The 25,147-nt window shown below is 32.0% G+C and overlaps 2 protein-coding genes across 3 annotated transcripts in view; one reads left to right on the plus strand and one right to left on the minus strand.

Moving 5' to 3' along the window:
* The window catches only part of LOC118183941 (NEDD8-conjugating enzyme UBE2F-like), a 43,553-nt gene extending 39,074 nt beyond the window's left edge, over positions 1 to 4,479 (minus strand). The window contains exon 1 of one of the 2 annotated variants that reach the window (XM_035353559.2): positions 4,344 to 4,479. The gene's annotated coding sequence lies outside the window, so the exon portion shown is untranslated. The remainder of the gene's footprint in view (positions 1 to 4,343) is intronic. The other variant, XM_035353558.2, reaches the window with a different exon arrangement.
* A 154-nt stretch (positions 4,480 to 4,633) lies between these two features.
* LOC118202582 (4-hydroxy-2-oxoglutarate aldolase, mitochondrial-like) overlaps positions 4,634 to 25,147 on the plus strand; it is a 79,140-nt gene continuing 58,626 nt past the window's right edge. Inside the window, exons 1-2 of the mRNA XM_085817493.1 lie at positions 4,634 to 4,918; positions 9,486 to 9,614. Of these exons, the coding sequence (XP_085673619.1) occupies positions 4,696 to 4,918; positions 9,486 to 9,614 (352 nt within the window). The 5' untranslated portion in view covers positions 4,634 to 4,695. The remainder of the gene's footprint in view (positions 4,919 to 9,485; positions 9,615 to 25,147) is intronic.

The raw sequence follows: 25,147 nt of genomic DNA on the forward strand, positions 1-25,147 counted from the left end.
ATTAGTATTAATATACTGAAATTAACCGGTTAAACGTGATATACGAAAAAAATTTGTCTTAAATTCCAGTTAACACAGAAAACAATATATTCCTTACACCAGCAGTGGTTTGCTAAATTTGATGACCATGGTGATGCATCAAACTATTCTGGTTTTGGTTGGTTTATTAGATTACAGCAAAGCACTCGAGGGCTATCTGCCTTAAGGGAGGGATGCCTTCGTGGAGGACTTTTTAAGGGAAACTGGCTCGTATGCACGTTACACATGGGGAAAACCACGAAAACGCCCATGCAGCCAGCCTGTTCGCAGGATTCGAACCTCGGACCGAACTACCAGTGTTCAGCGACGCTACCGCTCGGCCGCTGTTGGGCCTCAAACTATTCTGTCATCTTAGATAATCAATAATATTTTTTATTTCAATTTCATCATCTATGTCACACCTGCGATCCTCTGAAAGATTGTTGTTTGAAAAGCATTAACAATATATTGTTAAAATATTACGCCATAAAAATTGATTTATTCTCATAATTTTAGATGACAATAACCAATAATAAAAATAAAAGCATTACCTAATTATTTAAAATGCATATGCACATTTTTGCGGTCTACGAAAACAAATTATTTTAAAGGTTGGAAACCTCATGGTTCTTAGGGCCATGTTAATAATGTTAATAATTAAGAACACAACGTGAACAGCCGTGTTACAAATTAGCATTTACCCCTCCTTTCATCCCGAACCGACAACCGGCATCTACCTACGAAAATATTTCTATCTATTCGTTGCTAAAATATTCAGAAAAAATAATAATAAATAAGAGAAGAATAATATAGATCTGCAAATGCGAACAATGACAATTCAACAAAATGGACGCAAGAAGAATGGTTGCAAACTTCGAACAAGCGAATAGGATAAATCCGATGGGTTACCGAGTTTGAACTATTATCTCCAAAGTTGGCGATGTTTACATTTACCAGGTTCTCTGCGGAAGTGTTTCCACTGGAACTGCTGATTTTTCCTACATCTGTTATAAGAAGAAATTATTTCAATGATATCCTAGAACTGCAATTATCGTAGGGTACATATTAATTTGTCAACAGCATTGGTTATTTCATAAATGGAAATGAGAATATTGCTTTTTCTATTCTCACTTTGGATATTCTAAATTGCACTAATGTATACAGCATTGAATTATGTCCATTTTAAGGTAAATTTGCAGAACATCATTTTTTATAAGTTTCCAAACATCTTTTCAGAAACTGTCTTTCTTACAAGATTTAGAGATGAAGGTATATTTAGTGATCATCAGTCTGAATTGAAAAACAGTGCGACTCTTCAGAAGAAATTCCTTGTGATCAAAGTGACTATTTTAGAGGAAAAGATAAAACAGCAAAATGGAAGAAAGAACCCTTTCGAATTCAAAGATGCATGGCGTCCCACAATATCATAAAAAAATTGCCTGGCAATACACATCTAATGATGTGGCTTCACCCATCGATGCATGGAAGCTAATATTTGATGACACAATGATTGAAATGATTGTGAAATGCTCTAATATTTATGTTAAAAAAATTTCGGGAAATTTTAAAGAGATGCAAAACCTATGGAGAAGTGTTTCTTGCTTTTTTAGGACTTATGTAAATCCCATTCCCATTATCTATCCTCCCATGTAAATGTTAGAGAATTATGGGTGACTGATGGAACAGGATTGAATATTTTTCGTAAAACAATGAACTATAAGCGTTTTCTTTTCATTCGTGCCTTATGATTTGATGATGTCGGAACACGGGATGGCAGAAGAAAGAGTGATAAATAGCTCCAATAAGAGATTTGTTTGAAAATTTTGTCAAGAATTGTCAGAAATTATATCATGTAGGGGAATACATGACTGGACGAAAAGCTAGAACCTTTTCAAGGTCGATGCTCCATTCTTAAGTATATGCCTAAGAAACCTGTAAGATATGGTATAAAGATATTTACTGTGGTTAATTTTAGAACCTTCTATACTTTCAACATGGAAATTTACTCAGGTCAGTAGCCAGGTGGGCCATACAAAAAAGTCAACAGTTCTTGTGAAAAAGCAAAGCACATCCTAACTCCATTATACAATTCAGGAAGAAACGTTACCGCAGTTGGTATACCAGTTTATAAATTGGCCAATTTTTTACAGGAAAATAAAATTTCTATCGTTGGAACAATATGCAGGGCTGAGAAGATTATCCCACCTGAATTTGTGTCGAATAAGAATAGAGAACAGCATTCAATCCTCTTCAGGTTTCAAAAGGATATAATGCTACTTTCTTATATGGCTAAAAAGAACAAATGTGTCAAACTTTGTCAACTATGCACAATGATGACCATATTGATGAAAGCACGGGAGATTTGAAAAAATCTGAAATAATTACGTTTTATAACATGACAAAAGGTTTGGTTTATTGATATTATAAAGTACACCAGGGCTATCTGCCTAAAGGGAGGGATGCCTTCGTGGAGGACTTTCTAAGGGAAACTGGCTTGTATACACGGTACACATGGGGAAACCACGAAAACGCCCATGCAGCCAGCCTGTTTGCGGGATTTGAACCTCGGACCGAACAACCAGTGTTCAGCGACTTTACCGATCAGCTGTTCGTGGACCCTCATGAAAAAAGGAGCAGATGATATAGTCGACGTAATGGGTGCCACTTACTCTGGCCTATGGGCATATTTTTTTTTTGTTATTAAATATTGCCAGCATAAATTCAAAGATCTTGCTTTTATCTACTAAAACTCCACCAGAGAAGTTCAGGAACAGGAGGCACTTCTGATTTGATCTTTTCACTTTTAGATCCTCATTTAAAATCACGACAGAAACAGAAGGAATACAACAAAGATTCTCTTGAAGATTCACAAACAAAGAAAAGAAAATTATGTTACCAGAGATCTTACATGTGCTCAAGAGAAAAAGACAGAAAATCAAAAACTATATATGTGAAGTATAAAAAAATAGTATACTATGTCAACAACACTGTGAAATAGAAACGTCATTCAAACTACAAAATATCTATAATTCTTCTTGAGCCTAACTGATTTGAAAATTAATTATATAACTCACTGTTCATGTAATAATTCTGCATAATTTGGATTATAATTGCATTTAAAAATAAAAACACAAATTTCTCATAGAAATCAATGATTCCTAGTCATATGAAGAAAACATAAGTACTTTTGATTTATTTGTCATTAATTTTAAAAGTACCCTTATTTTTAAGCAATTTTATATAATAAATGTTATAATTAATATAGAATGCATTATTTTACATTATTACATTTGTACGTCGTTTAATTTCGACGCGCGTTCTCGTGTTACATAATAATTCAGCGCGCGTCTTCCCGGGTTAACTTATACACCGCTAAATGTCATGGTTAACCTATTTATTTTACTTGTATATGCTGTATATCTTATAACTTGACTGTACACCGCTCAAATCATCGCTTCCATTTGTTAAATATCTTGCAACGTAACTAACTATACACCGCTAAAATCATGGCCGATTAGCCGTTGGTGAGCTTGGCGAATAAATACGCACCGACGCCAACGGATCCTTTGCGGAAGAAAACCCGAAAATGGGTCAATGTGTACATGGATAAAGTCAAGGGAGTGCATAATGCCATTTTTGTACAATTCTGGGATGTTTTTTAAAGTGAAAATAGATCGATGTGTACATGGATACAGAGTATGTGCAATTCTTAAAAACGCGCCAAGCAGTGGGCGATTCTGCACTTTCCCCACACAATAAACATTTAAAATCTAGAAAATATTAATGAGAAAAGAAGACCCGAAAAAAAAAGTTGGGGATATTTACAAAAATGAAACTGGTATCATAATTCTGAATTTTAATTTAACCATAACCTTATACTTTTGTCGATAACACTATAAAAATAATGCTTCCTTCTTTCCCTTTAAACGAAATTCAGATTAAAAATAACTGATCCTTAACATAACCTAGCATACGATTGAAAAAGCAAAACAATCAGCATTTTTAACTCACCTTGAAAGGAAAACTAACTATTATTTGACTTGACAAATATGTGTCAATCCTTATATGCGTTCATTCATAAATGTAATAGTCTAATAACACTAAATTACAAAATAATTATAATTAGCAATGATTATGTTTGAAAAAAGAAAGCGGAAATTAATACCGAAACAAAGATTTAACCACTATATTCATCACCAGTACCCTTTAATCACATAGCAGAGGGTAAGATACGAAAAGAAGAATAAACATGAAAAAAGTTTAAACATATATAACTGAAACCGAAGTTTATATATCAGTCAACGAACGCAAAACACAAAACTTACCAAATGAAATTCTACTTCGGCAACAAACTACCTTATAGAAGTCGCCATATTTATTGCAAAAGGTTGCCAGGTCTAATAGTCGTGCCTTGCTGTAGCATAAGTTGTCCTTGCTGTAAGATCTCAAGATCAAAAACAATTATTTCCTCACTGCAATCATGATAACAAAATGTATCTACTATTGTATATGCTACTTTTAAAATTCTACCACATTTTTGTATTGGTAGCGATAATACAAAGCATTTAAAATGTTTCATGATATTTATTTAACTTTGTGGCAACAGCCTGTGTTGTTTATATTGTTAGAGGGGTTTTGATGTGATAAATATCAAGCCGTGTGTTATTGTTTTTTGATATGGCTTTGTTTTCGAAACTTAATAAACAATGTGTTAACAAATTATATACGAAACTTACTAGTCCTGTTATTACTAATCATTTCTCCTTTACAAGATGCTTGACATCTTTAAATATTTCTGGTATATATCCGCCTATCACAACAACATTCGATGAAGATGGGAATATAACGTTTGAAAAAATCATGTATAATCTTGAGAAATGGAAGTCAATTCCATTACGTGGTTAGTTTTACTTTTAAAAAATAATGTCATTTTATTTCCCCGTATTCCATTCAGACTTTTGTTGAGTATTTTTTTTTTTTTTTTTTTTTTTTATGCAAGTATTGTGCAAGTACTAAATTTGCATCCTTTTTTTTTTTTTTTTTTTAAATTGAGGAAAATAAACCCTTCTTTTAATTATTCAACTTCTTGGTCTTCACAATGTGGGTTAGGAGGCAGGTTGTAATGTTTCATGAAAAGATTTGGTGTTTCTTGTTAAATTAAAGAACAATAATAGACTTCCATCATGCTTCCTATATTGTATCCTTTTGATTTCCAAATAATTGAATTGATTTTAATGTTTAGTTATATTTTAAAAATACCAAATATATTATGTTTGAATTGCAAAATGTATAATTCAGAATATCTGTAGTAAAGGAATTATTCAGGAATCTAACTGCAGAGATTGTGAGACAAAATAAAGAATTGTCCAAAATGGTGAATAAATTGTTGAAATAAATATTATGTCTAAGAATTCTAGGTTAGTGGTCTGAAAACTCAAACAGCACTTGGGCCAAATGCTCAATCTAAAACACATCTGATGAGTCGGAATTTTTTTTTTTTTTTTTTAACAAAATGAAAATTTTTTATCAACAAAATAAAAACTATTTCAAGTTTCTCTTATTAAATATTTGGCAAAACATACATAAACAATAACAATGATAATGCAAAAAATTCAAGTTTACACTTACTTTAATATAAAGGTTGGTATATACAAGAAATTTCTGTTGGTTACGCTTTGTAATTCAAGCATATTGACATCTAAATATTAAATTTTCACACTGAGATCTATTTTAAATAATTTTTAAATGTTAATTAATCATAATGTAGGTGAAAATATTCTTTAACCACATTAACGACGCGGCGCGCAATGATCTGGAAGTTGATCTGTCAGCACTATCCTTATTGTTTGGTGTCTCTCTTCATGAGTCATAAGTTCAAAGATCGTTTCGTTTCAGGAGTCAAGGTTGGGAGAGCATTAGAATTTCAAATCAAAACTTCAAGATTTCACAGAATATAGAGATAACATTTATTAACGATAAACTTTTATTACTTCCACCTATAGCGGCCATGAAACATAATCAAGCATCAAATAAATATGACATGCGTCATTCTTCATGTTCAAGCGTCAAGTGGAATATTTTTCATTGGCGCGCATCAAGAGCGCCTCCTATCTACCAAAAAGACGGAACACTTATCTTCAGGGCAGATGTTTTTATTTTATTTGGCTTATAATTCATTACTAAATGTAGTATTTCATCTCGATGTACTCCGTCTTTGATATGATTTAGATCAAATTCCTCGGCATTATAAATATCACGAATACACACGTAATGTATGCTTTACGCATGCACGCGTTGAAAGAAATGTTTAATAAAGTAAACAAATAAATATAAAGCTTTTTTTTTTGTGTGTGTGTTTGTGTAAATTTTGATACCCTTTAGATCATAATTGCTCATTTTTTCAAAAATTACGGTTTCGTATTTTTAATTTTATAATTTCTGCATGCCATCTTACCAGATTTAAACTGATGATCTATAATCCAGAATCACCGAAGTCCCGACGAGTCCGGATTAAAGACTTTTGACTGTAACAGTTTTATGATTCAACTATTGTCAACTATTGTTAATGTGAAGAACATCAAATTCTGTCAGAAGCTAGGAATGGCAGATGAAATGATTGTGGATGGAATAATTATCTGTGGAAGACATACGTCCTCAAAATGGTGGAAGCAAGAAAATGAAAAAATTGGCAGTGTCGATTTTATTGTTGAAATTGATGGAAGTATTTTTGCAAAACATGAAAATAATGTTGGATAAATACTCCCTCTCCAACAGATCTTTAAGAGCATTTGTTATGGAATAAGAGAAACATTTCTTGTCATTGTCTCTGATTAAATGCTCTTAACTTCTTTTAACAAACTATATTTCTCACTGAAACAGATGGAGTCCTTTTCAAAATTTTCATTGAGCTCTTCTCAGACATATTTTATTCTTAGTATCTTATTTAACTCATTCACCAGGGTGTTCTTCTTCAGAATTGGGACTAAACTACTCCTTTTCTTACTGGTGTAGTTTGAATCTCGATCATAAAATGGCAAAATGACAGACTGTATTGGTCATTCCCAATGAATGCATTAAGTTGCAAATGCCTGCTGGAAGCGACAAATTTCAGGTCTTGTTTCCCAACCAGTTACACAGAGTGGTTTCAGAATGAATTGCATGTGACTATCAGAATTCCTTAGTAATTCATGGATGCAGAAAATGATGTAAACAACCTTTGCCTCATACCCCAGCCCCTAAAAAAAATTATGCAATTTTTTAAGATTTAACTACATCATTAACCATTAGATTTATGTTATCAAAAGAATAAAGTAAGGTAAGCAGTTGGAATTCCTTGAAAATGCATGCATGTATCCCTCTTTTCACGTAATGTATAAAATAATAATTCAATGAGCTTTTTTCCAATATCTGTGATGCCTCAGTTTCAAAATATTGAAATAAGTATTCCTGAATGGTAACTGATCTAGAACAGCACCACTCTTAAAAAAACGCATTCAGCTTTTATTTGTGACTTTCATCTCATGTGCAGTAGAACTACTGAAAAATATTTGTTTCTATAATTATTTTCATAAAATGGTCATTTAAAAAAAATTCAGTTATTTCAAATGTTTTTCCAAGGTAGATAACCAGTTGTCCTCGTCTGGCTACTGATTGAACATGTCCATTTATTAAGCATCATATTTTGTCCTTCCTCGTCTAAGAAGGATTATACTGACTGGGTTTCCAAACTTCTCACAAATATCCCTTAAAGGAAGATTTCTTTCCCATGGAAACATAATGGCACAGAATAAATTCTGTACAACTTGTTTCCATATTTGTTTAGCCCAAGGGGGCAAATTACCCAGAAGGGCTATGAATTTCATTTATGCATTTTGCATTGATTCACTACAAACAGCAAACCACTTTTTAAATTGTTGTTACCAAATATTAGAGCCCTGTATTATACTTAAAGAAATTTAACTAATAAAGAATCTGTATAAATATATGTATGTTTCTTGCACTGTGATAAAACAACAGTACCTAGAGCCATCAAATTTTGAATAATGTACGTCTCCACCAGAATATAGGCATCTGGAAGCCCAAATTTGGAATTTGTTTTATTATCTGTTTTATATTTTGTAAAGCATTTATAAATTTTTTATTAAGAAACTCAACAAATTCAAAGTGGGCAATGGCAACACTGTACAGAAAAAAAAAAAATTACCTCCAGTGTGGGAGACTGTGTATCAGAAATTATAAAAATATGCTCTTTTAAATACATTGTGATATTGCTGTTGAATTGAGTTTTATAGTTTAAGCGGGAAGAACGTGATATTTAATAAATAAAGGTAATACACAAAGCATTAAAAAAACACCCACTTGGGTATAACATAGAAATCTTTCAGATTTTTTATTTATTATTATCTTTGCTCTTAATTAGATCTTGTATTGCTTTATATATTAATTTCGAGTTTTGCACTCATAGAGCGAACTTTTCCCAATGGTTTATCTGAGTTTGAGATAGTTTGGAAGACCCTTTCCCAAGTTCTGTATGTCCTACTAGAAAGCTACTGGAACTGAAATATTTGTACATGTAGAAATACCTTCCATTTCTCTCACAAATTTGCACTATTACTGGTAATTCGTTTGCAGTTTGCTGTGATATTGCTACATGTTTGCTGTGATATTGCTACAAGTACATGAAATTATGCAGTGCCTATCTGAAGTTCTGGCCCCTTGAACTGGCTGTGTCTGTAATGAAAAGTTTTTATGACAAAGAAAGGAGATAACATTTTGCAAGGAAACAGCAGATAAAAATTAAATTTGACAAATCAAAAAAGCTTCAAACCTTTAGAAAAATAAAATAAAAATTAAAAATTCACTACACGTTTTTACTAAATTCACATCTGAAAAAAATAAGGTTAATCTTTGGATTATGGTAACTTGGCGATTTTTTGGCGAAAATTTAGCAACCAACCCCCTGCTACAGCATCTTGCTAGTTTTGTTTTGGACGCCATTTTGTTTTTACGAAGTAAAGGCTTTTTTTTTTTTTAATACTCAATATTTTTTTCCAACAATCTGCTAGCCAAATTACGCTTATGCTAGAACTTTTATGGAACAAAAGTACTTAATCATGACGAAGATTAGGTGCGAAATTGGGAGACAGAGCAGAATCGCCCACTGCTTGCCGCGTTTTTAAGAATTGCACATACACGGTATCCATGCACACGTCGCCCAATTTTCACTTAAAGAAATATCCCAGAATTGCACAAAAATGACATTGCGCTCACTCTTGACTTTATCCATGTACACTGCTAGAGTCCTAGCTAGTAACCTTTATCGCCTTACCAAAATGTCGCCAAACTACCTGTTACCATATTCCAAAGATTAGCCAAAAATAATTGTAATTCCCATTTGTTATTATTGAGAAATTTTTTGTGTTTTTCTTTTCACAGAGGAATTAAAAATTGTGTACTTTCCATTCTAGGTTATGTTGTTATGGGCTCAACTGGAGAATTTGTCTCCCTCACTGAAGATGAAAAGATTCAGATTGTAAAGTGTGTTGCAAAAGCCAATTCCAAAGATAAACTAATTATAGTTGGTACTGGATGTCAATGTAAGTTTATATTTTTGCATATAATTTTAATTTTTGCATTTAATAAAATGTTAGTTTTCTGCTCAATTTCAAAATTAATTCTTTGAAGTAATTTTCTTTTATGATGATTAATGACATTTATATTATAACAAATCAAATTATTTTTCTTGTGTAATAATAATTTCTTGTTTATAATGGGTGAAATGAAAGCCAAAATTGATAAAGAGTCCGAGTTCAGGCTAACCATTGCAGTGATCGGCAAACGTTTTTGGAAGTGGGCCAAAAATCAAAAGAGAAAAAATGTAGCAGACTAGAATTTATTCTAAAACTATAAAAAGAGTAACTCTAATCTTCATTTAGTGAGGATATGAAATTAATTGCATCTTGACAGTTGACATCTTGAAAAATGCAAAGTCTGAAAACCATGATGTATCTTCCAACGCTCTGCTCTGCAAAAAACTGTTTCTCATGGAAGAACGACGCAATGTCATCTTTCAGATACCAGACTTACTTGAAAATACATTCTGCTCTCTAAGCGGCCTTAATTGTGTGCAATGCAGCACATTAGAGTATTCATACTGCATGGACTGAAGAAAATCTCGAAATTGCCTGTGTGTACATTAATGAGATTGAATAACATTTAGATGCACAGGTTTCAAATTCAGTGCAAGTTTCCATAGGGCATCTTGATGTGTTACGCAGTGTGCAAAGAACATTTTCCTGTGATAATTTTGATTAAAGAATCCAAGAAATCCAGATTGTTTTTTCCTTACCATATTGGGTAATTGGTCATAATATTTGTCACAGGTATTTTCAAAATTGAAAGCACTTCCAGAAATTCATGCAAAATATTGCATCCCTATGTAGTTCCCTTTAAGGACTTAAGGACTGTGTTGCTAGTTCCTCAATAATTTCAAAATTCTCATCAACACTTTTTATAAATAGTACTAGCTGAGTAATAACATTTATATTAGCACTTTCATCTATAGCTATAGAGCAGAATTTATACTGGCCAAACTTTGACTCTAAACTGTGATGCCAGATTTTTATTGATGGCTTTGACTCTTAGAAGTTACCATTTTCGAGATAAGCTTACAGCAAGGGTTCTTAACCTTATTCTCCATCTGGGTACATCTGACAAACAGAAAATGCTGGTGAGTGCAGTTAAAAAAAAAAAAAAAAAAAAAAAGTGTAATGATTAAGGTTTAAGACTGTAAGCTAGAGTTAAAAACCCCTGGCTTACAGTCTCAAAATCCATTTTCTTATCTGTACATAAAATATCACAAACTTGGAGCATGCATTTTTTAATGAATTCCCCATAATTGAGAGCTTTATTGCTTTTAACAGTATTGTATTCTACAGTGTAACTTTCATGTGTAGCTGCTTCTTAAATACTATTTACTTTCTTAAAACAAATTTGTCAACTAGATAATCCTTTACAAAGTTTTTTTTTTTTTTTTTTTTTTTTTTTTTCATAGTCAGACGTTGCTTCATAACTGGAATTCTTATGCTTTGATATAAAGTACAGGAATTATTATATTCTTTGAAGAACACTACAGCTTCATTGCAGATGAGACCTTTATAGTTATCTATATATATATTTCCGGGTTCATTCACCTTTAAAAGCATGACACTATGAATCAACTTTATGTTTTTGGTAGACATTTTTGGGTTGAAATATTTTTCAAGTATCCTCAGTAATCGAAACAAGCACCAACGTCCCTATACTTTTCAATATTTTCACCTCTATTCATAATGATGCTGTCTGTATGCCATCTTTCCATTAAATCATAGATGCAATCAGTTATACCATAGAATTTGATTCTATTTGTCTAGAGTTTGATTCTGAATGGAATCTACCAAACTATATGGTAAAACTTTACCACAGAATTACATTACACAGTTTATGTAAGTATTTTCTTTTGAATCCCTCAGCAATAAGTTCTTCAAAAAATTCTTACCACTTATAATTAACTGGAAATTTTCTGAATTATGTTTAATGAAAATATGCATTTTCAGTTGTTTTGTATCCTGTGTTAAAATCACAGTTTCAGAGTTATATTACAAAGCTCCTCATAAAACATAAATTTCAGATAAATTCCATCACACCTTGATTACAAGTCAGAGATACATAATTCCACTGACATTCCTTCAATCAAATTGTTCAGGCAGTTGCTTATGTTGGAAAATATAGTTTATTGTAAACCTTTTACTGCATCATCTCTCCTCCTTGAAATGTTTATTTAGTTTAGTCCTTATTTTAATGTAATATAGTAGTTACTTCTACTTCTTTTTCTTGCTGCCACTGTTTGCATTGAGAACGGACTGTTTCAACCTAATTGAGATGCAAAAACGAAACGTGATGTTACGTCATCTGTAAAGCCGATTCGTGCCGATAGCTGATTGGTTGCCGTGAGATGACGTCATTCCTACTTCTGCTATAAGTATCTCGCGTCGCTCTAGCTCAATCCTTCTAGTTCCTGCTTTCCTGGCACTTGAGTGAGCGGTTTCCACCCCCTTCAGAAGGATGCATGCAGTCCGGTGAATAAAGTGCCTTGGTTCTGGTTCGCGGGATGGCTGTTCTTGAATAAAGTTCCTTGGTGCCTGTCCGCGGGATGATTGTTCCGGAATGAGTTCCTAGGTTCATATCCATAAGATCCAGAATAAAGTTCCTTGGTTCCAGAGGCTACCATATGAGTGACTGCTGTGGGCGGCATCCATGTTCTTCAATGAAGGCGGCGATTCCTCGTGCAAACGGAGTTAGGCCGGTTTTAAGTGTTTTCAAGAACTTGATTTAAATTTCAGGTGTTTTTCTCGACCATTGATTATGGACTTATTGAATATGTAGCCAGCTTCATTTTTAGGCCGCATAATTACTGTTTAGGACATTTTGTTTGTATTGAATGCCAGTGTTTTGGAGACCAGGTAAAAATATTATTTGATGAATGATGGTTATATTATATTTTTCCTAAGACTGATATTGTTGAAATTTATTTTCTGTGTTTTTATTCTTTATTATATTGTTAATAAATTGGTTAAGTTCAAAATCTTTTATTGTCTTCAATGTCTGCACAACATATCTCAGGGAGCTTTTATTGCTACTACTGCTAAATGTTTAATTTCTTTAAACTTTAAACTTTGCTTTAGCATCAGCTTAAATAGTCTCTTTAGAAGCTAAAATTTGATTTGCGGACTGTTTTAAAACTATACACACATTTAAAAAAATCTGATTATTGTTTTGTAATTGATCCAGAAAGGAATCCCATACAAGAATCCAGAATTTCATATTGAGGAAAGGTAAAGTTTTCTCTAAAACTAAATTATAATTTTTATAGCCCTCATATAAAACAAAAAAAAAAATTGTCTTAAATATCCATTTGATTTGAATTAGTTAAAAGCCAGTGCTCCATATTTTTAAGGGCAAAATCCATACAAATGCACTTAATAAACAGGTTTACTGAAAATAAAGTTATGAGTTGCAGCTTTATTTACGAATGCTAGTTTACTAATAACAGAACTATTAATCATTGCGGGATTGCCACGCTACCTGGAAAACCGGAAAAAGTTGGAAAATTCGAATGTTGACCAAAATAGTCAGGGAATTTAAGTATTTTAGTCAAAATCTGAAAAAAGGTCAACGTATTTCATATGGTGATTCTCCCCCCCTCCAAAAAAAGCGAGTTTTTCGCCAACGTTGGAAGTGATAACTTTCTTGAGGAGTTATGTATCGCGTGAGCGCCATTCAGGCAGTTGGCATAGAGGCAATTTTCGCAGCTGTAATCAGATTGGCTTTTAGAAAGGAAAAGCAAGTTTCCAGTAACCTCGAGAATCGAAAGACTTGTATGCACATGTACAGTGCATGTTGAACTAAAAAAAATAGCTTCCCATTCTAGTATAAAACAAAAACGGTTTAATCCTTCTATAGGATACCATGGAGGTTAGAATAGCATCCGTGTCAGTTGCGGACACTTAGCCGATGGGACACTTAACCAACACCAGTTAGCCGACAGGACACTTAACCAACACCAGTTAGCCAACAAGACATTTAACCAACATCAGTTAGCCAACAAGACATTTAACCAACACCAGTTAGCCAACAAGACATTTAGCCGACCGGGGCACTTAGCCAACTGGACATTTAGCTGAAACGGCCACTTAGCCGACACGGACACTTAGCCAACAGGTCATTTAGCCGACACAGACACTTAACCAACTAGACACTTAGCGGACAGGACAGTTAGCCGACAGGATATTTACAGGACAGGACATTGGACACAGAGAGTTAGACGTTAGGACATTTGGCTACGGGACACTTAACTGTCAACGCATTTAGTCAACAGGACACTAAGCTGACAGTGACGTAAGCTGACACGTACCCAATAATTATTCAAACTTACTATGAGTTACAAAATTTCCCAACTTTTCCATAAGTTCAATATTTAAGTTATTTTTTCACTATCAGTAAAATTCATTTTTCGATACTTAAAGATCTGATATGTTCTTTTAATTATTGTGTTAATTTAGCATTGTTTGATATTTATCGTGCCTTTTAGTGTATATTGGCCAAATTGAAAAAGTACTGAAATTTCTCGTCAGGGAATATGAATTGAATTTCGAAAGGAAAAAGAATTTTTTTAGCTAAGTATGGAGGTCATTTAATTACATTTTAATATGATCTTAAAAAATTATCCATAAAGCTTCTTCATTTAATCAACTGGGTTCTTTTGAGCACCTTCACATCATTAATAATTTTTCTTGTTTACTTAATGATATTAATTTTCCAATCTTGCTCCTCCAAATGCTTTCAAATTTCTAATACCTTTACGTTTCATTACTATTTTACTCACTACATCATGTTATATTCTTTCTCATACAAAATTGTTTGGCTCCTCCCACTAATAAAATTTCCTTTCCCTGTCATGAAAAATGTGAATAATGCAATAAAAATTATTGTTATTTATGAATTATACTTTTTATAGAAACATATATTGGTGAGGATTAGTTTAGCAAATGCAGTCAAAAGTCTTTAATCCAAACTCGTCGGGACATCGATTCCGGATTATAGATCATAAGTTTAAATCTGGTAAGATGCATGCAGAAATTATAAAATTAAAAATATGAAACCGTAATTTATGAAATAAAGAGCAATTATGATCTAAAAAATATCAAAATTAAAAAAAAAAAAAAAACTTTCTATTTATTTATTTTATTAAACATTTCTTTCAATGTAAGTTGTTTAAGTTGCTTCGTTTTATGTGCTAATACTTTCTCTTTAATTCTATAAACAGACATAATTTCTTGTTCAGTTACAAAGTTTCGCTGTTCAAGTCCTGTAATTGCTATGCCGAGAATATCGACTAACTTTTCAATCAAAATTTTTTCTTTTCACTAACCTCTCTGTCACTTTTTTCATGCCTTTATCCATTTTTTGCAGCTATTCCACTTTTTGTTTGATGGACATCGAAACATGCTTTCGCTTTTTAGATCCTTTGGCAGCTCCAGAACCGGAAACTCTTTTGACATAATCGAAAGTTCAAACTTACTTTTTATAAAATTGCTCTAACAGTCTGCAAAAAATAATAAGCTGGATCCAATTAGAAGATTAAGGAACAACGCAATCTGCAACATTAACTGAAATAGATAATTAGATAATTTTAGCTTAGCTTATACCGTCCGTTACACATTAAACGGGCATGTGTAAACGTATTATGCGCATGCGCAGAAAGTTTGTAGCTTTGAGGTCCGGTTTATGGACGTCTGGATTAAAGAATTTGTACTGTATTATGTATATAATTACAAAACAATTTTTTAAAAACAAAATATCAACATGCCTAGTATTTTTGCTCATTAAGCTGCTGGAAAATTATCAGTAAAGACATTAAGTAAGAAATTTAGGACTAATTTTTCACGAAGAACAAAAATTGAAATTTATAATTTATAAATTTCAAATAATGAAAAACAATTTTTAAAATGTTAAAACCAGAACTTTTCAAACAAGCAATACCCCAATTTAAAAAAAAAAAAAAAGAAAAGAAAAGAAAAGAAAAAAGAAAAGAAAAGAATATAATACAGTACAAAGTCCGAAATGCAGACTTGTCAGGACTTCAGCGATTCCGGATATTAGATCATAATCCAGTAAGAAGGCATGTAGAAATTATAAAATTAAAAATATGAAATCATGATTTATGAATCAATGAAATATTTATGATCTAAAGCATATCAAAATTTACAAAAAAAAAGCTTAATATTTATTAGTTTACCTTATTAAACATTTCTTTCAATGTAAGTTGTTTAAGTTACTTTGTTTTTTTATGCTAATACTTTTTCTTTAATTCTGTAGGCATACATAATCTCTTGTTTAGTTACATTGTTGAAGTCCTGTAACTGCTGTTTGGAGAATTCCGACTAACTTGTCAATTGAAATTTTCTAATTTTCAGTAACTTCTCTGTCACTTTCTTCACTATTGGTAGCAGTATTTTCTATATCTAGAACCATACTACAGTTTTCGCCATCCATTAACTGAATGATGATTGAAAAGTATTGTCATCACAATAAAAAACTTGTTTTATATCATCTTCATTTATAACCGCTTCTCCACATTTCTTTACAAAATCCATTAATTGGAAAAGTTCACCTTTGTTTTGCGATATTCGAAAACCTTTAAAATTAGCGGCTGTCATCATCAAATTTTGCTATCCTTCACCATACACTTTTGGCTATGCATCATGAGCTTAGCGACTAATGACAAGTTGTTCCGCTAAATTTTTTCTTGTTTCTATCGCGCACTGAGACAATTAAGCTTGAATTTCATTAATTTAGTTATTTATTATACTTATGCCTATTTCCTGCACATGCTTAAGGCTTATCAGTGTTCTGAATAAATGAATTCCCACATATACTTAAGCCTTAATAAGGGCATGCACTAGATATCTTACCACCTAATGCTGTCTCTGTGGGTCCTAAATTCTGTAACTCATTGCAGCAGGTTCTGGGTTTATGTGAATAATAAATCATTTATTCTTAATTCAAATAGAATAATAAATGTAATCTTTAGGTCTATGATTATCATCAACAAAATTTATTTTTAGCATACGGAAAGAATTTTTTAAAAAATTTGTCCTCAACAACATTTTTTAGCGCATTTAACTTAAATCTGTAATCATCGCCAAGGGATAAAAATGCTCATCATCAACATAAAAGTTTACCATATTCCTTTATTATTCAATTACTAACATAAAAAAATTGTTTAGGCATCGCTACATAAGTCATTACTCAAGTTGTCATATATTGATAAACATGTGGTGATGAAAGGAAAGTATAATAAATAATGATTTGCCAGGTAGGCATCAGAGCAACGATGTATCTATGTGGAATATTTCAGCTTGAGATGTGTGCCAAGCACAAACGCAGCAACGAAGCCAAATTACTGATTTTACAAATTTATGCTTAAATGATTGTTTCTAGATGGAGTTTATAATGTAAATGATACATTTGTTAAATATAAAACATATTTATCATAAACTTCATAAAGAAAACTATTTGAACATACAATTTTTGTAGAAAATATATATGGTAAAGTTTTTTTCTGTCTTTTTAAAAAACCTTTTGTTACACTAAACTACTTGAATACATAATTTTTATAAAAAAATATGAATGCTAAAGGTTTTTATTGTTTCCTTTTAATTTTCCTCAGTCCGTATTGCTCTTCTCTAATTTTTTCCTCCCTTAATAATTGTAATGATAACATTGGCTGCCAAAATTCATCATAAAGAAAAAAATCTTTCTTTTAAAATTTGCGTCTCCTAACCTTCATTTCCATAAAATTATTTATCAATACTTGGACGTCCATTTTCTCAGCCATCTCAGCTTCAACGCTCAATAGTGAAAGGTTTGACAACCGATCTTGTGTCATACTGTTTCTTAAATATGTTTTTATTAGTTTCAGTAGTGAAAATGACCTCTCACTCATGGCTGTGGTTACAGGTAATGATAAATACAATATAAGTGAATTGCACACTCCAGAATAACTGCTTGTCATGTCATAATATTTTACCATTGCTAATTTAGCTAAATCCTTAAAAGGATTTCAAATTTTGATTTCCTGTTCTGAAAGTATTTATGAATAATAAAAGTTGTACTTCCAGTGCAAGTCTTCGTTATATGTTTTCTGTGTTTTTGAAACATTATTAATAATTTCTGTATGTTTTAATAATGACAGTGTTTTAGGTTCTTTATTTCTCTTTTATTTTTCAAATTTAGTTTCTGTGCCCCATTTATTTGCAATAAACTCAGCTTCTTTCATAATGTCTTCAAACTTGTTCCGCATATCTTGCATATTAATAGAAACGCTTTTTAGATGTTGATGAGATCCATTCAAGTCGATTGATTTTCGATTGTCGAGCCGATTCATTGGATGATCGATCCTGCACTATAGTGCAGGACGTGTTTAAAAAATTTTGTTTTTAATTTTGGCCCATTATGATGTTTCTTAATGTATGGAAACATAGATTATATTTATCATAAAAATATTTCATGTTAATATAACAATACGTTATTAATATTAGTAGACATTTCCATTGTTAATGGTGATAATTTTGGATTTTTCAGACAATGGTTTAAAAGTGTAGCTGAATTGAATTTTTAGCAAGTTTTAAATTATAAGAATTTAGTTTATGATTAATTTAGATATTACAAATCAATAACTTACCTTTATAATGAAGAATCATATTTGGTATGACTTTGAAATTTAATTTTAAAGAAAAACTTATGTTTGTTCTCGCCATAGACTAGACAAATGGCATTAGAATAAGAGCAAGTTTAAGTTCAGTTTACTGTTCTGAGTCATCAGCCAATTTACAAGCATACTTGAGCGGTAGCGTTTCATACTTCAATGCAGCTGTTTAACAAAGAAAGGGACCCCGCCTCCACTATAAATTTCCAGTGTCGCCCCAAGTTGAGTCACAGTAAAACTTTCATCCAAGACTTTACTGTAAAGATGTCGATTTCCCGTTTAAAACTCTGAAACATCTGTTTTTTTCTTTTTCCCTTCAGTCAAATTGTACTACAGTCAAAAGTCGTTAATCCGGACTCGTCGGGACTTCGGCGATTCCAGATTATAGATCATCAGTTTAAATCTCGTAAGATGGCATGCAGAAATTCTAAAATTAAAAATATGAAACCGTAATTTATGAAATAAAGAACAATTATGTTATAAAGGGTATCAAAATTTACAAAAAAAAAAAAAACTTAATATTTATTTGTTTACTTTATTAAACATTTCTTTCAAAGTAAGTTGTTTAAGTTGCTTCGTTTTCTGTGATAATACTTTCTCTTTAATTCTATATAAACAGACATAATTTCTTGTTCAGTTACAAAGTTCCGCTGTTCAAGTCCCATAATTGCTGTGCCGAGAATACCGACTAACTTGTCAATCGAAATTTTTTCGTTTTCACTAACCTCTCTGTCACCTTCTTCATGTCTTTATCCATTTTTTTCAGCAATTCCACTTTTTGTTTGATGGACATCGAAACATACTTTCGTTTTGTAGACCCTTTGGGAGCTCCAGCATCGGAAATTCTATTTGACATAATCGAAAGTTCAAGTTTACTTTTATAAAATTGCTCTTACAGTCTGCAAAAAATAATAAGCGGGATCCAATTCGAAGATTAAGGAACAATGCAATCATTAACATTAACTGAAATAGATTATTAGATAATTTTAGCTTACACCGTCCATTATACATTAAACGCGCAGGCGAAAATGTATTCTGCAGTTGCGCACACGCATATGCGCAGTAGTCAAGGTCTTACGCACACGCGTAAAACGCCTGTGCGCATGTGCCAATGCGGCGCATGTGCAGAAAGTTTTTAGCTTTGAGGTTTTTAGCTTTGAGGACACCCATAATCATTCCGGATTATGGGTGTCCGAATTAACGACTTTTGACTGTATTATTATTGTCATATTCCAATGATACATATTACATCACCTGCAATATCTTTCTACATTTCCTCTGTACTATAAATGCATTTCAGTTAATGTATAATTATTAAATATTTAACAGTAAAAATTATGGATATTCAAATATTTTTAGGAAATTTCTCACAAATTTACGATGAAATCATAAACAGGTAGAAACAAATTTTATTGATATGTATCCAAAGAGCTTTGAAAATGATTGTGTAATACAAAATGGAAATTTTAAAATTAAACACAAAATACTTATGGTACGAGGCTTTATCTAAATTTAAATACCCACTGTAGCAAAATATGACGATTCCCTTCCAAGTTTCAAGGTCCCAGAAATGTTTAATAATTTAGAGTTAAGCTTACTGATACTAACGTATATTTGAAGATGAGTACTACTCACATTCTGTCACATGGATTCTAAAAGTAGTACACATACATTTTCTTCATAATTAGTTAAAATAAAATTGTATGAAACAAGTTTCGCATACTTCGTAGAGAAATGCGCAAATTTATGAAAATAGGTTTGTTGTACCCCAAGTGGATCAGAAAGCAAAAATCAGTTAGGAAAAGCGGATATATTTTAGGAGCATTAATATTTATGATTATTGTTATGTTTTATTTGCGTCTTAGAAAGCTATTTATGTCTAGGAAATTAATGACCTCAGATTTCCAGTCTTTACATTGCTTATAAATTAAGCAGTGTCAATATTTTTATCTTAATCATTAATTTATTAATGACAAAAACATAAAAAATAAATATAATGTATGGGAACATATATTAACGGAAGCTATTTAAGTCTTAGAAAAGTTATGCAGTGATGCCAAAATAAAAGAGAATACAGTCAAAAGTCATTGTTAAAAACATTGTAATTTATTATATTTTTTTCAAAAGAAGAGAGATTAATATATTACTTTCAAAACAAATTTAATGTCTTCAGAATTATATTTGTTACAGAGAAGTGTGAATTTTTGATAGATGTGTAATTTACAGGTTAAGAAACACTATAGCTCTTCTCTTTTCTAAAGCAAATCAAGTAAATCCTTAAACGAGTTTTGCGTTTTCAGATTTAATTCTCGATTAGGGGTTTTAAAGAATTCCTAACCTGCATTTTATCTGCAAATGTGAGAATATTTTGAAATGAAAAATTGGATAAATATTTATTTACTCATTATTTAAAGTAAAAATATTCATCCATTCCATTTCCTACCCCCATGAGTGTAAAAGTAATGAATTTCGATAAATTTAATGAAATTTTTTCATTAAATTTATTTACGCCGGAAATTAACTGAAATATTTGGCTGCTTGATGTTTGAGTATCTGTATGTTCGTAGCCTGTCGTAAAACTTCCCCCCCTTTTTTTCGGACCTTGAATTCATTCAAAGATCCCTAAGCCGAACGGGAAATCTCTGCTCTCCAAATGTGGTGCCATAAATTCTTTGCATTTCCTGGACTAGAACGGCATTTCGACATGGGGGTGGGGCAAAGTCCTTTCATGACACAACTGCTCAACTTACGTCAATGATTTTGTGTCCTTAAGAAAGAAAAGCATGTATTCTGGAGTTAGCAATTAATACTTACGAATCATTCCTCCCCCCCTCCAGCTTATTAGTGTAAAAAAGAGAGAAAAAAAAATCGATCCGCCTTTAACTTTGCCATTTTCTAATGTCAATAGTGCTTCTAAATCCAAAATGTTTCTGTCCCTTACCTTGCCCCTTGGTGCGACTGCACAGGTTGCAAGTACCATCGTTTTTTACATTGTGAGAACTATACATTCAAACATTAAATTTCTTCCTTATTTAATTTCTTTAAAAATAATACAGGGTGAGGTTATTTGGTGGCAACAATTTTAAAAGTTATATGCCGTTTATAGCGAACCAACAAAATACATGTTATATTAAATTCTAAGAATCATTCACATTAATAAATTCAATTTCAAATTGAATATTAGGACTGATTTTTGAGCTTGCGTTTAATGGAAAAGCTAGTAAAGAGATTCAATATATGAACAAAATTAAATGCTACCGGAATGACATATTATGAAAATTATGAACAGCAAATAATATACCACGATTTCTCTTAACTAGCAAAGTTTATTTCAAAGTACCAGAATCCTGCCTAGTTACTTCTTTGATTTATACTTAGAAAATATGTCTACTGATTATTCGATCATAATGTGAATTATACAGAAACAAATTAATATATAAATTAAGTACTTTATAATAAATAGTTACAATTAATTTCCACTTCCACCACTTTTTGATTTGAGATAGCAAATGGAGAAACCTTTCCTTTAGGGGGTCGCCTTTAATAATTTTCAGGTTTGAGACTAAGGAATACAAAGAAACTTTTCCTATTTTCCGCTCACTGCTATCCCTAAACTGGGGTAGGTCATGAAGTTATTATTTCATAGTCGAATGCTGGAATTTTAACTTTTGCAAACACTTGAATTTAGCTGTTTCAGGTGCTTCCAAGGGCCTCCTATCTGCTTCATACAGAGAATTGCGTTACTGCACCATATAGGTAGGAGGCCCTTAAAAACTTAAAAGAAAATGAATTCTATTATCTACATATACTTAAAGATTCTAAAGTTAAAAGTAAATTGGAGTCAAATCAAGGCTATTCCTCAACTATATTAATATTAACAATCAAATAAAAGGGGTTTAACACAAAATGAAAACTTATCAAAATTAAAATAAGAATTCATAGTAGTACAAATTCTAAAAATAAAAATGAAAAGGGAAAAAAAATACAAGATAAAAATATAAAAATAATAATTAATCTTCTTTTATTGAAATTCTAATTCCGAACTCATCAAGGGCAAATGAATTAAAAGCTTCTATATATATGTAATGGAATCCATCTTTTAAGTTTAAACATGTAAATGTAGTTCAGCAGGACATTTAAGGGCCCCCTAAGCCTTCGAGCCCCTATGCGACAGCATTCCTTGCATACCCTTATTTACGCCACTGATTTCATGCAGTGACATTTTAGATTGCTGTTATTTCAGAAACATATTTTTGCGATCAGGGCAGTTAAAAGTTTTTTTAAATTATACTGGATTTTGAAGGAAAAATATCTGAAATCGAATTACCATTGACGACTTCATAAAGTGCATGATATGAACTGGAATTATATATTTCAGCAGTAGAAATATGCTCTGTATTGGGATTTGGGAACAGCTTTAGTATTGGTCCTTTTGGCGATTTTTTGATTTGGCGACAAACTTCGGTCGCCAATGTATGATGGCTTTGAAGATCAGAAAAAAATGGCAGATTGTCAACAAAACCCGATCTATACTAAATAACAATCCTAAAAATTAAGCTCTTGATCAGAATAAACAGTCTTTCTCTAATTTTCAACATTTCTAGTACTGCTATGATAAATTCTTGAAACACTACCGTACATGAATTTATGGCAGTGATTATGTTATGAGTAATGAAATTTACAAAAGGTTAATATTTTAAATTACAAAATATAATATTAATGTACAAACATTAATACTTTAAGTAGTTAATATTTATATTATATTAGTACTTAGCTAATATTTTAAATTTACAAAAGGTTAATTTTTATGTTATGAATAATGAAATTTACAAGAGGTTCATAAATGCATTTCAAACTAGTAGTATATGTTACTTTAATTTCTTAGATTCTGTTATTAAAAGAAAATTAAAAAAAAATATTTCAAAGTAAAGGAAATCAAATTAAATTATAATGAGCAATTTTGTAGCAACGTTAGAAATACTTTTTATGATTAAATTTTGTAAATGGTAAAAATATTAAGAAGTGTGTATTTTTTAATCCCTAAATTTATTACAAGTAATTTATGTTTATAATTTAAAAGCTAAAATTAAATTATCATAATGAGTAAATTTTGTACCAACGGTAATAATACAACAATCATCATAAATGATGATTTCTGTGAAAAATTCGAACAGTCATTGGAATCCACTAGTGTTGGAGTGATAAGCCACTGAACAGTGGTAGTTCAGGCTGGCTATATGGGAGTTTTGTGGTTTTTTGTACATGTAATGTGAATCTGAGCCAGTTTCTCTTAAAAAGTACTTTATGAAGGCATCCTTCTTCTGCTAGCCAGCATATATATTTACACTCATGTCCATAAATTAAGGATAATTCGGAGTCACGCGGAAATCGAACTCTAAAATAAATATATCACCTGTAAAATCACTACACACATCTTCAAGAATCATATGCAAATTTCAGGAAGTAACCAGATGACGCTGATGGTACGACACAATGACGAGAGTGTGAGAGAGTGATATATAAGGAATACAGGCAAAGAAGTAAAATTGTTCGCAGGCGCTTTATAAGCATTTCAGTGCAATAACCGAATAGTTATGACCCAAAGGACGCATTTCGATGATTTTTTACGTGGTAGAATTATCGGCTGGCAGTTACTGCCAAAAGAAACTGGCGGAGCACAGCCTCAGACCTGTCTCGTCAGCTCTCTTCAGCCACTGGTACCACAATTTCAAGGCAGATTGGTCTATATGCTCGTAGACCTGTCAGTTGTGTTCCACTTACTGCAACTCACTGTCGCCTGCGGTTAGCCTGGAGTAGAGAGCATGCATTGTGGACACCGCAACAGAAGGGCTTGTGTGATTATTTCTGACGAGTCCAGGTTTAGCTTGCAGTCGGATTCTCACCGGACTTTCATATGGAAAGCTCCAGGTACCCGTTACCACAAAGAAAACATCATTGAACGACACCGTTACGGTGGTGCAGGAGTGCTTGTTTGGGGTGGAATTATTCTGGGTTCCAGAACTGACCTGCATGTTCAAATTGGAACCATGACAAGCCAAATATATCGGGACATCATTCTGGAACAACACATACGTTTGTTTTGGGCACCGTGGGCGCACAATTTGTGTTTATCGATGACAACGCCCGTCCTCACCCTGCAAACATCGTAAGCGACTGCCTTCAATCGGAGGATATCACCCGTATGGACTGGCCAGCATTCTCACCGGACTTGAATCCAGTAGAGCACGTGTAGGACATGCTTGGCCGACGATTTGCAGCCCGTCAACCTCCTCCTACATGTCTACCGGAACTTCGGAGAGCATTGCTTTTTGAGTGGTGTAATATCCCACAAGATCATATCGATAATTTGATACTCAGCTTGCCTAGGCGTTGTACGGACTGTATTGCATGGTCTGGGAGGCATACAATGTATTAACAATCATACCAACCATGTAATATTGTTTTTTTGTAAATAGGTTTTTTTTTTTTTTTTTTTTTTTTTTTGTAATTTGCCCCAGGGAGAAAAAATCACTATTTTTTTTTAATAATATCAAACATATAGCATCTTTTTTTGCTCTTTACCTTTTGTTTAATAAATAAGCTTTACAAATAAGTCAAATTTGTTTTGCTTCTAACTCTTTCTTTGCTTGATTTTGCATTATCCTTAATTTATGGACATGAGTGTATTTTCTATTCATAATTCTCTCTTATTTTCTTATTTCTTAATTCTAAATCTTCTTAAGTGAAGAAGTGTTGCATCTATAGGTCAAAAAATATGGTTGATTTATTTGAATTTAAATTTTACATTTGAACTTAATTGTT

This window comes from Stegodyphus dumicola, chromosome 1, assembly GCF_044657685.1.
Source record: "Stegodyphus dumicola isolate Sdum_Otavi_A_Nest chromosome 1, ASM4465768v1".
In the NCBI taxonomy this organism is placed as follows: Eukaryota; Metazoa; Arthropoda; class Arachnida; order Araneae; family Eresidae; genus Stegodyphus; species Stegodyphus dumicola.